The sequence below is a fragment of the Schistocerca serialis genome, chromosome 4 (assembly GCF_023864345.2).
Source record: "Schistocerca serialis cubense isolate TAMUIC-IGC-003099 chromosome 4, iqSchSeri2.2, whole genome shotgun sequence".
Lineage (NCBI taxonomy): Eukaryota > Metazoa > Arthropoda > Insecta > Orthoptera > Acrididae > Schistocerca > Schistocerca serialis.
This window is the reverse complement of record NC_064641.1, coordinates 485,422,155-485,435,234: the sequence shown is the minus strand read 5'-3', so window position 1 is coordinate 485,435,234 and position 13,080 is coordinate 485,422,155. Positions and strand designations below refer to the sequence as shown.

Here is a 13,080-nt window from a genome sequence, read left to right as displayed (position 1 = left end):
CCCACCCTTATTAACAGTTAAGGTTACATGCAAATAGGAAAAGAAGTTTCGCCATCACAAAATGTGTTCACGTTATTTTGTCCAAACCCTTGGCTTATCTTGATGGCAACTATTTTTTTATCGAGTAGTTACTGAAGTACTATCGCCAACGCAATCGAGACTTCGATCTGTCAGCTGGGATTTCTTTTTACAGATAAACTTGGAGGACCTGAGATGTCCATAAGTCGTCTCGGTATGTGTTTTCTAATGGTTTATTTATCTCGTTAAATCGAAGGGTTGGAGACAGTTTTTCACGGCTCCTTCTTAGAGATTGGATTTAAACAGGATTATGAAAATTTGTGAAGGACAAAATTTCCTGAAGATTCTTCATCTTTCGTGGATGAATAGCTCACAGACTCGTTTAACGTATATTATACCCGAATCAGAACGTAACGAGTTACTGGCCATCGTTGATCCGTTGGCACGGATACAGCATGAAAGTTAATGTAGTCTGCAGCAGTGACGGCTCTTATCTAACAACGTAGGAGCGGTAGAGCGCCTAGTAGAACCTGTGCACAGGACACCACGAGAGGAGCGAGGCCATTGTGAGGGACGTTGGGTGTGGCTCGAAAGGTATATAAACCCTGGACCCGTGGACTCTGTACCAGTCAGCACCGCCGACGCAACACACACACAGCATGTACAAGCTCGTAAGTAGCTTCAATTTTTCCAATTAGAGACCAGTAAGCTAAAGACGCAGTCCTGCAATTGGGACCACATCTTTTCCGTCGCTTTTTATCGAACTTCGAGGCTTTGTTCTGAAAAACTTAGAAAAAATTTACGATTCAAAGTATTGGTCATCACTGGCCACTATTTTGTCCCATCTTTCCGGGAGCATACAAATCCCGTGGCGAAAGAACTGGGCGTCTTTGGAGGCGATCCATAAACTGATCCAATTTTACACTCTTTCATATGACCGTAGGTGTTGGTCAGCCAGGCCGTGTACCATTGTTCGAAAAAAGGTGGTAGTCGCAGCGACCAGTGTTTGGAGAATACTGCAGGTGGGCTAGGACTTCCCATTTCAACGTTTTTAAGTATGTTTTGGCAGGTTTTGCGACATGGTGTCGAGCATCGTCATGCAGCAAAATCACCTTTCCATATTTATAGCGTATTGTGGCCTTTTGTCTTTCAGTGTTCGGCTCAAGCACGTCAACTTATTTTGATAACGATCTCCTGTGATTGTTTCCGTCGGTTTCCTTCTCGCTCCCATTGCCATGCCGGTCTACTAGGTCAGTGGCACCGTTCATGGAGCGTTCAAACTATTCCCTGCACGTTCTTTCACTAATATGTACCTCATCATAAGCCTACCCAGCATTCTATGAGGCTCAGCTGGAGCTCTCTTCATGTGAAAGCGGAAACTTAAAGCTTCTCGCAAGTGACAAGGATTGTGCTCGTAAGTTGATATATTCAAACGAGAATAACTTTATAATGCAATCACAAGTCGACTAATATGCTGATGACGCTATGTTTACAAATGCCTAAGCTTATTGTATGACGCTTACGACCTACCAATTGTACCAGCACGTGCCGCTACTGTCATCTATTGCAAAACGGCGGACATACTCTGTCGTGATTTTCCATTCCGAGCAGATCCCTTAGTTGGAAGCTACGTAATTTTCAAATATCACAAGCGTGGCTTCTCCTTTGTTTGTGTGTATTATACAGGATGATTTTGCTAAATGGGGATAAACTGCTGGAAACGATCCCTGAGACGATAAATATCAATAAAGGTCATATGGACATATGGTTGGAAACGCCTTCCGATGGATCTACATCCACTTGAACGTGGAGATAAAGGATCTTTGACAGTGTAGATTTCGGTGATTGACATCACACGTGAGAACACACCAGGGAAGTGGGTAAATCCACTCTGTAATAGTGTTTTGGCTTCAGGACCAAGAAGGCAGATAATTGGAGTACTGTTGTGTAGTGACACATAAAGACGCTCTTCGTACCACCAACAACGCGACTTCCAGTGGGGGAGGCAGGGTCAACCGCAGGAAGTGCAGATTTGCCTCCACTGTGAAACGCTGTGGAAGGATGACTGGTCCCAAGAGGCGGTCGCCAATAATCCCTGGCCACATACTGTGGCCGAACCAGTACTGTTAATCTGATGTCACTATATCATGAGGATTCTCTTCAGTCCACATGTGGGTGTTGTTAAGTTAGACGATGCCGTCCCTCTTGAAGGTAGCCTCTATATGCACTGATGGCTCTCGGACTGACCCTGGGGTCGGGTGCGCCTTCGTCATTGGCACCCGTGTCTTTCGATATATGCTTCCAGCACGCTGCTCAGTATTTACAGCCGAGCTCTTCGTCCTGTATCAGGCCACAGAGTACACACGGCGACAAAGCCTTTTCAATTGTGCCCTCTGCTCAGACTCGCTCAGCGCCCTTAAAAGTCTATGTGCGCTGTACACCGCCCATCCCTTAGTGCAGCGGGTCCAGGAAAACTGTCACTTGCTCACTCTTGGTGGAGCCAGTGTGATGTTTATGTGGGTTCCTGGTCATGTCGGTCTGCCAGGAATTGAGGCTGCTGACGCTGCTGCCAAGGCTGCAGTCCTCGTACCACAGCCCGAGAGTTCCTATATTCCCTCGGATGATCCCTGTGTTGCCCTCTGTCAGGAGGTGGTGTCCCTTTGGCATCGCCAATGGTTCTCGCTTCACGGGAATAAACTCCGGCTTATTAAGCGTCCCCCAGTGGCTTGGATGGCCTCCTCTCGGCCCTCCCGCCGGGAGGAGGTCATTTTAAGTCGGCTGCGTATTGGGCACTGCCTTTTAAGCCATCGTCATTTGATAAGTGGCGCTACCCCACCACTTTGTACACATTGCGCCCACGTTTTAACTGTTCGCCACTTCCTGACAGACTGCCCATTTTTAACCGTTTACATTCCCGCTTGGGTTTGCCGTCTGAGCTATCGGCCGTTTTAGCAAATGACGCGCAGGCTGTCGACTGCGTTCTACTTTTTATCCGACAAAGTAATATGGCGAAGGCCATTTAATTTTTAGTTTTGGACCTTCGTTTCTGTATGGTGTCTTTTTATAGCCCTTGTTCCACGTGCCTGTTTTTAGCTGTTTTCTATTATGTCAATTGGGATTGACGTATAGCCATTTTTCAACTCTCTGTCTTCGTGTTCTATAGTGTTGACTTGGGCGCGCATAAGCCCAGTTGCTTTTTGCGCCCTAAAGCAAAACAAAACCAAAACCAATAATCTGTGAATAGGATGCATGACACCAATCTCATCACCTTGGCCTATGGGCGAACCGTTGAAAATATTTCACAAGATCGTCTGAGTTACCTCATTCTGATGAACTACCTGTCTGGCGCTGATACTGAGATCTTTTATCTCTATCTTCAAGTGGGTGCGCCTCCCTTGGAACGCAATTGCAGTCGTATGTCCACATGCCCTTTGCTTCTCATCCTCTAAGGGACCAGTTCCCGTAGGTTGTCCTCGTTTAACAAACTCATCCTGTATATTTGGTGAGCAATTTGCTTTTAATACCTCAAAAGAAGAAAATAGCGTAAGAGAAAACAGTGACAAATTGACAATCCCTGAATCATTAAAATAAATAATTATAGTTTTTAACGGAATTCGTTACTGACTTGAATCCCCTTTGGAGTTTGCAATCTCCCCTATTAAAATATCTTTGTAAGTTTCGTTTGAAATATACATCTGCTCTAATTGCAGCTCAGGCAGAGGCGGATCATATAGGCGAGCAGCGGCAATGTAGTACAACAGAACATTCCAGTAAATGGTTGTTACCCGTTTAGCGGGTTAAATAGCAAAATGATAACGATCTTAAACTTATACGATTCTGCAAATGAAAAATCGGTTTCACTTCTCAGATATCAGACTTCGTACGCATTAAGATGAAGGTACTCTCTTTAACGATAAATCACAAAAACATTTGCTATGTTATGCCGAAGAGCAGTGCTTTACCACAGCACTTGATCACACCGACGAACTATTTTCCCAATTACTTATCAGTTCTCAGCAAATATAATGGTGTTTAAGATTCGTATTTCACTACGACATTATTGCCTGGGTCCAAATGAATTCATTATTATTGTTTCCGTATTGCCACGCTTATAATCAAAACGAACTCACAATTAATCGTTGACCAAATGAAAACAAACAAAAGCCACTAACGTAAAGAGAGAGGGAGAGAGATTAATAGCATATATCAATTCCATTTTCATAGATATTCACATCTTGCTAAGCAAAAAGCCGAAATATCTAAATATAACAACACCAATTCATACTTTTTTATTGTCTTTCAGCTACGGAATTATATTTTTATTTGAACGAAAGCTTTCCAACTAAGTTTAACGACAGTTTCCGTCATACTTCTCGATAATTTTTGTTAAAGACTGGTTAGAAGTTCTTACGATTTACAGCCAAACGATGAAGATCAATATGCCATCGATTGTTTGTTACTGCAAAAATCTATAGCCACTGAATCTGCTCCTGATCAAGAAGGCAGCGTAGCGCGTGCAGTGATGGTAATAGAACCGCTATGAAGAGGGTTGTGAGAGCAGAGAGTTAAAACACAGCAGTCGTCGCCACAAATTTTACTAGCGGGCGTCGCCATTCCTGAAAATAAAAACGTGGTTAGAACGACACCGCACTAGTACCTGGACAGGTATTAACCGAGAATGGACCCCGAGAACAGTAAATAGATTATTTCAAGAAAATATCTGCGATTTATCACCAATATCTTTCGATTCTTCTCGTCATGTGGTTATTTCAAACCATCATATGCACGAGCAAGCGGATTGAAAGAGGTTTGGCTTTACTTATTGTGAACATGAAAGTGTGAAGAGGAAAAACGAGAGTTATTAATTTTTTCACATCAAAATTAGGTGAAACATTAGGTTTTTCTGCAGATGTGAGGGATACCTACCATGTATTACAACAAAAAAGAGCTAATGTGGACAGGCATTTATACATAAATCCATACATATGGATGTATGTATGTCTGTATGTAAGCGTGTGTGTTCCACATCGCCCCTTATAACACTGGACCGATTCCAATAAAACTTAGTACGAAAACACGTTACTGTCTGGAAACAATTACTGTGGAGATAAGAACCATCTGCCTATCGTAGTCGAGGAGATACAACGTCATCAATAACGAGATGCGCGAAAAACTGCCACATCATGCATGACGTTTATTACTTTTGTGCAACTATGTTCGCAATAAATTTCTCAGACAGTACCCACATATGCCGCTGAATGTCGCCACTACATTATACCATTGTATGACATAGAGAGAAGTCATAAACAATGAGATGCGTGAAAAAGTGCTGCAACGTGCATGAAGTTTTAATACATTTGTTCTTTGCTAATAAGGCACCAGTGCAGTTAAGTCAACTTAAGGAGATCTCTGGCACTTGTCAGTGCTTTCTACATCTTTCAGCTGCGAAGCGCAAGTGGAAACTACATTCGTCTATAGAGCTTAGATGAAGCCTTGCCATACGGGCTGTCTATATTCATGTGTACAGTATGCATATTGTTTGTACGATGTTTCACAATTTCGGAGGTGTTGTCGCAAATACATGGAAATGTAATGTTTTCGATTCTACACTAGAAGCACGGTTTATTTTTTGTTTTTTTTTTCCAAGACAAAACTGGCGAAATGTATACCCGGGCAATGCGGGGTTTGTCAGCTAGTATCTAATAAGCCAGCAAACGTGCAAACACCAGGTGGCTTGTGCTGTAGCGAGGAAGGAGGGCTTTTCTTTATCTAGCGTACAGGATATGTCCAGTAAGTAACGAAACGTTTTTTCTGGGCAATGGAACGTACGAAGGACGGTCTCCGAACGTGGGATCAATGGTAATGAATGTCACATAATACATAGGCCATACGGAGATAGAAGAGTCCCGACAGTTACTATGGGATTAGCCTGCTTGCTTCGCATATCACTACAACCACTCACCTAAGACGATTTTGTATACCTGCGTATAGTAACGCCTCATTGCTGTCACAGCTAATAAGTGATATTGTTTTCGATAATGTTGCTTTGGTAATGCCAGGCCCTTTCGCCTTTCGCGGTTGGAAGTTGATGAAATCGCTGGCAGCTGTGGGGGCTCTTGGCTCGCTGTACAGATTGTAGAAGAGAGTACTCAATTGCCTCCAAATTCCTGGAGGTCAAGTCTGAAGTAAAAGTGCGTCTACTGCTATCGTCCAGAATTGAGGTACATTCATCATTTCCCTGGGCCTTTGTCCCACTACAACGCGGGTCGTACGTGTTACAATTGATTTGGCGATGTCAGTATCGGAGTGTGGCCGGATGCCATTCCTGTCGCCACCTCGAATCCTCCGCGATGTAATTAGTGTAGCCTATCTGTCTGCATCTAGTGTAACCCACGAAATAGTGCGAACGTTTTCAAGTGTCTGCGAGTCGTGTTTCTGGGACGGGACATGGGGACCAGCCCGGTATTCACCTAGTGGGATGTGGAAAATCGCCTCAAAACCACATACAGGCTGGATTCAGTCCGGGGCTGGCCCGTCTACCCGAGTCTAGCAAACAGCACATTAGCACCCTCGGCTAACCTGGCGGGTAACTATTGATCAACATTGTGCCGTAAAATTTGCTTCAAAATGAACCAATCCGTTACGTGGACTTTTGACAGGATTTGTGAGTCATACAGCGATGAGGCGTTAGCATAAAAAAAATTCAAAGATGACCAGGGAAACGTGGAAGCTGAATGATGTACGTCGAACAACGATCCATCCCCGGGAAAAAAGTGTGAAAACTTATGTACTGTGATCGCTTGATAGGCGTACATTTGATATCACAAGACAGCACTTCTAGTGAAAACGAATATGTATAATGATTTGTAGACGCCGTTGATGAGAGCGAAGAAGGTGAAGAAAGATTTTGTCTAGGGAGCAGGAGCAAATCATGTTACGATTTGCCACAAATTATTGGATTCTTTTTTATACAGACTGGTAACCGCCGATGAAACTTAGATTTTAGAATAAAAAATCAGAAATCAAAAGGTACTACTCTGACACCTAAGCTTTACTCCTCGACCGAAAACAGACGGCATGACCAAATCATGAACTGATCTGTTGCTTATGGTTTACTTTAACGCAAAAGGTGCTGTCAACAAGTAATATGTAACTGCTGAATAAATAATAAACGGTAAAATTTATGCCGAATTATTTGAACATTTGAGGCTTCATGTCTACTGGGTCCAAACAAAGATCATCGTTACATCACCATGTGTCCAATCTCGCTTTGCTAAATGTGAGCCGGCCGGAGTGGCCGTGCGGTTCTAGGCGCTACAGTCTGGAACCGAGCGACCGCTACGGTCGCAGGTTCGAATCCTGCCTCGGGCATGGATGGGTGTGATGTCCTTAAGTTAGTTAGGTTTAATTAGTTCTAAGTTCTAGGTGACTGATGACCTCAGATGTTAAGTCGCATAGTGCTCAGAGCCATTTGAGCCATTTTGAGCTAAATGTGAACGGGCCGCTGCTAAAACAACTTTCCCAGTATCTTCAACCAAAATTTGGCTTCCCCTGGCTTCATTATAATCTTCCTGCATAAAGTGCTACTAGCACATATCCAAGGAATTGAATATTAACCCACTGTACATAATCTTCAGCAAATTTGTTACAGTGACTTCAGTCGCTATTCTTATCAGACATGCTGTAGTACGACAAAACACACTGCAGGCTGGAGACAACTAATGTCTGTAAACAACTTCCCAACATTAGTGTTGTATGTGACATAACTCTTGAAGAACGTCAGGAAACACTAATGGAAAACAAATGAATAACTTGCAATCTGGTGATGAAACGAAGAGTGGTTTCTGAATAAACAGCGCCAGTAAATAATTGCTCAGCGATAATTCGCTGACCATTACTATTCACAAGAATTTCTATAAATGTAACGTAGTCCACATAAACAGGCGAAGAGATAAACAATTTTTCGATTACACTGTAGGTAACTACGGTATAATACCAAGGCTCCAGCACCTGAAGGAGACTACGGCGAAACAGGCATATAAAACATATAGTAGGAAAAGCAGATGCCACGCTGAGATTTGCTGGGAGAATCTTGAGAAAATGTAATTCGTTAGTGTAACAAGTAGCTCACAAAATACGTCTTCTGTAGATTCTTGAGTGTTGTTCATCAATATCGGACCCCCACCAAGTAGGGTTAACAGAAGAGATAGAGAAGATCTAAAGAGGTGTGGCAAATATCGTCACAGGATAGTTTAGTCAGCGCAAGACCGTTACGGAGATGATCAATGAACTCCAGTGGGAGATGCTACAGGAGAACGGTTGTTCGACACGGAAGGCTTACTGTTGAGCCGGCCGCGGTGGCCATTTGAAGCTTACTATTGAAATTCCGAGAGCGTACTTCCGCGAAACGTCGGACAACATGTAAACATGTAACTTCCCCTCACATAAGCGTCGCGAAGGGATCATTACGATAAAAAAAAAATTGGAGCTCACATGGAGCTGTACAGAATGTAATTCTTTCCATACGCCATTTGTAAATGTACATGAAAGGGGGGGGGGAGAAGATAAGGTGTCAGAGATACCCGCCGCCACATACCGAAAGGCACCTTATGCAGTACAGATGCATATGTAGAACTCACGGAGTCATTCCAACATGGAAAAAGTAAAGATATTTCCCAATATCGTTCTTGACCAGAATGTATCGATCGCCTGAAATAAACGTGGTTTGCTGCTGAAGTAATATCTTCATTACGTATCGAGTCTGCCAAAGGCAATCATATTGGGTTGATTCAGAAGTTCGTAGCGTTTTCCCACAAGATGCGCATAACAGAGGCTTTAGTCATCAACAATATATTCTCCTTCACTATTTACAAAAGTCTGCCAAAGATGGGGAAAGTTTTCGATTTCGCAGTTGTAGAAATCATATGATTTTGAGGCGAAAAATTCGTCGAACCAAGTTCGTATGGCATTTTCATCCGGAAAGGAAGTTCCTTGAAGGTTGTTCGATAGAGAGGGGGAAAGGTGAAAATCTGAGGGCGAAAGATCAGGAGAATAAGGTGGGTGTGGAATGAGTTACCAAACCAACTTATGTATGGTGTTTTTTTGTCAGACTAGCAGAATGGGGGCTGGCATTATCGTGGATTAGTATCTCTTCACGCAGTCTTCTTGGTCGTTGTCCTCGAATTGCGTCTGCAAAACGTCTCACTTGATAACAATAAGTGTCAGCAGTGATGGTTACAGCTCGAGGAATCATTTCGTAGTACGGGTAGTTGTTGCTTTGTTTGGGCTCAACCATTCCTTTCTTTACCGTATGTTAGCATGAAGACATTATTTCCCGTCATCAGAAGCTATACAGGATAGGAATGGTCAGCATTGTTCACGAGTCAGTTCATGACGAGCAAACAGAATGCACATATGGCTAACCGCTGATTTTTGTGTGAACATGCAGAACCCATACAGCCTATTTCATTACAATTGCCACTAGACAATTGTGGATTAATGCGGTTAAACGATCCTCATCAAACCCTATAAGTCTTCCTGTACGTGGAGGGTCACTAATGTCAAAACGATCCTCCCTAAAACGAAAAAAAAGCATTTTCTTGCCGTGCTCTGTCCAATGGCATTATCCTCATACACGGCGCAAATGTTTCTGGCTGCCTTCGCTTCTGTCATTCTTCTACTGAACTCAAACAGAAGGATATGCGGAAATGTTCCGATTCTGCCACGTGTCACTCCATTTTCTGGCGTCCACACCTCCACCCACTATTTCTAGATGACAAAATGACAAAAAAACAGCAACAATGAACTACAAATAAAAAATGATAATCGATAAATAAACCCATGGCAACTGAAATACCAACCTGCAATACAAAACGTCTATGAACATAATGCAACAACTTACTACGCTACCTGTAGAAATGTCATGAAACGCCGTCAGCTCTAAGAAACAAGTAGCTTTGCCTCAGTCGACATTGCGCAGACGTGTGCCGTTTGCTCGCAGGTGATCCTGCCACTGCTGTTCGCCGCCGCGTCGGCCGGCTTCCTGCGAGGCGCAGCCATCGCGCCGGCAGCCATCGCCGCCCCTGCAATCGCGCCTGCTGCCATCGCCGCCCCCGCCATCGCCGCACCCGTGGCCTTGGCCGCCCCCGCCATCGCTGCCGCCCCCGCTGTGGCTGTGGCTCCCGCTCTGCCTGCGGCCCCGCTCGCTGTTGCTGCCCCTGCCATCGCTGCTCCGGTGGCCTATGCCGCCGCAGCGCCTATCCTCAAGATACATTAGTAAAACCTTGCTGAAGACAGATTGCATCTTGTACGTAAATAAATGACACGACTTTCATATATCAGTTGCATTTTTCATTTTTGTACTAATCAACCTCACATTTCCCATAGTTGCACTTAACTGTGTCCGCTGTGAAAACCTTCTTGTAATACCTCTCACAAGGTATTTTACTTTGTAAATAGAACTGTGGTATGCATTCACATCTCGCACACACAACACACTCACAGCAAATGCGTACACTAAATTCTAACATTTGTCTGTGACAAACTACTGGATGGAACAGTTAAAAGCAGCCCTCCTCCCCTTTGAATGCAAATGCAATATTTCGACTCGTGAAATAGAATAAACAACTACAACAATGGACAGTTTTACGCAATAATTGATTGTTAGCATTATTTTCTCAGCATTTCAGTTTATTTCCATTACTTGATGTAGAAATACTTCCATAGTAGAGACAGGCGACCGTTCAGATTTGGCACAACTTAGAAGTATAGGAAGGTCTTGATCGCACAGTTCTTTACTAAGTGTTACGCGATTCAAAATATCATCGTCAAGCTGAAGCTGTGGAATGAAGTGTACAAGAAATTAGCGACAGAAAATATACACAAGTGTGCATCTAAGTATTGCAATATACAGTAATTTCAAATAGTATCGTACATTAAAAAGTGTAGACTGAATACAATACAAATCTCATCTCCTGGAGGCATATTTGACAGTGCCGTGTGCCGCACTGTCCTGGGCGCCTTGCCACGGTTCACGCCGCTCCCTCCGTCGGAGGTTCGAGTCCTCCCCCCGCCATGGGTGTGTGTGTTTTGTCCTTAGCTTAAGTTAGTTTAAGTGAGATTAAGTAGTGTGTAAGCCTGGGGACCGATGACCTCAGCAGTTTGGTCCCATAGGAACTTACCACAAATATCCAAAAACATTGCCGTGTACTAGAAATGAACCAGTGTGCAACTGAGTGTGGCAACTGAACTGTCAAACAGATAAACGAAGACCAGTACGTGGCCCCAGCATTGACCATAGAAAGCAAGTCAAAGAGTAACTTTACAAACTTCTGTATACTGCCATTAAGTACATGTCGGCACCTCGTTAAAAAATTTGACAAAAACATTTATGCCACTTTTATGGAAGAGAAACTTATACTAACAGCATGAAAAGTGCGTCATTTGGTAACATAGTGAAAATCATTACAGTGATAGTATTCAGTCAATAGTCAAAACAGAAGACAGTTGCAACCAATACATGATATGGTAGAATAAAAACGTAAAAAAGATATGAAGGTATGAAGGTATGAAGGAATAAATTCACAACCATTACAAAATAAAATATATATAAGGGTCACAAAATGTAGTCAAATTAGAAAAGACCAACATGTAATAAATGACATAATAAATCATTTAGGTGAATACAGATCAGTGGCAATAACTTGAAATGAAAGAACTATTATACGATAAAAGGGGGCATTTTTTCCCTTTTTTTATGTACTCTAACTTAATGTTAGATCGTGTAACTGTCTAGCCGTTATCAGTTTGAAATCATCACAAAAAGAAATGTTACATGAGTATGACCAACTGTAATTGTTACACTAGTCGAACAAACAATGGTTGACATACAATGTAACCATTTAGGTAAGCCTAGATGACAGTCAACAATCTGAAATAAAATATTACAATTTTTCTTTGCTTTATACTGAAAATGTAAAGGTATAATATCAGAAGTATACAACAACTCTCTTGATGTAGATGCATGAGGACATGTCTGACCATGAAATTTTGAAATGCGTAACGCTTAATAAAGAATTGTGCGATCAAGACCTTTCTATATTTCAAAGTTGTGTCAGTTTATTTCATCAGTGAAGTTAGAGGTTTCTCTTTGTGGTCTGTAAAATGACTTTCTCGATAGAAGAAGGAATTGAAATTGTGGAAGGATATGTGACAAACACGTTCGACTAAGGAAACTCACGAAATTTTCCGGGTCAAGTATCCGGATAGAGGACTTCCGGCAAAGAGAGCAATACAGAATCCGTATAAAAATTGATGCATCTACGGATCTGTGCAAAATGCACAACGGCAAAGAATTCCTTCAGGTCACACACCAGAAGTTATTGCAGACATTCGCCGAAGAATTATTCAGAGCCGAAACAAGTCTACTCGTTAACTGATTCAACAGGCGCATGTAAGAAGGAATTTCCAGTAGATATTGAAAAGTCTTAATTTGAAGCCTAAACGTGTGACGGTTGTGCAACAGTTATTGGAGGATGACTGTCGGGAACGTGCAGATTACTGCATGTGTCTTGTAAATAACATCAATGGTGGTTTCTTAGACACTTTCCATTACATCATGAGTGATGAAGTATGATTTCATCTTGCCGGTCATGTCAGTTTACAGAACACGAGGTACTGGCAACTGAGACTCCTAACATTGTGTGTCAGCAACCACTCCATGATGAAAAAATCGGCGTTTGGTGCGGCGTAACAGGAACGCGCATCATTGGACCGATATTGTTTGACACTACCCTCAAATGGAAATTTTTGATACACTTTGTGCTCAACTCACTGAATGTGAAAGACAATACTGCTTATTCCAGCGAGATGGGGCAACGTGTCATACATCTAAGATATCCCATGAACGAGTCCGCGCTGTCTTCACTTAGGAACGAACTGTCAGAAACATTTATGAGCACCAAGTTCGCCGGATCTAACAACTTGTGATTTTTTTCGTGTGGGAACACTTGAAGGGTAATGTCTATGAAACAAATCCATACACAGTACAGGAACTGAAAGACA

General features: G+C 42.7%; 1 protein-coding gene across 1 annotated transcript; it reads left to right on the top strand.

Annotated features, from left to right (window-relative positions):
- Positions 1 to 656: 656 nt before the first annotated feature.
- On the top strand, positions 657 to 10,358 carry LOC126475188 (cuticle protein 63-like). Its single transcript, XM_050102830.1, has 2 exons — positions 657 to 689; positions 10,019 to 10,358. Exons 1-2 carry the CDS (start codon positions 678 to 680, stop codon positions 10,292 to 10,294), a joined length of 288 nt encoding a protein of 95 aa, XP_049958787.1. The 5' UTR covers positions 657 to 677; the 3' UTR covers positions 10,295 to 10,358.
- The last annotated feature ends 2,722 nt before the right edge of the window (positions 10,359 to 13,080 follow it).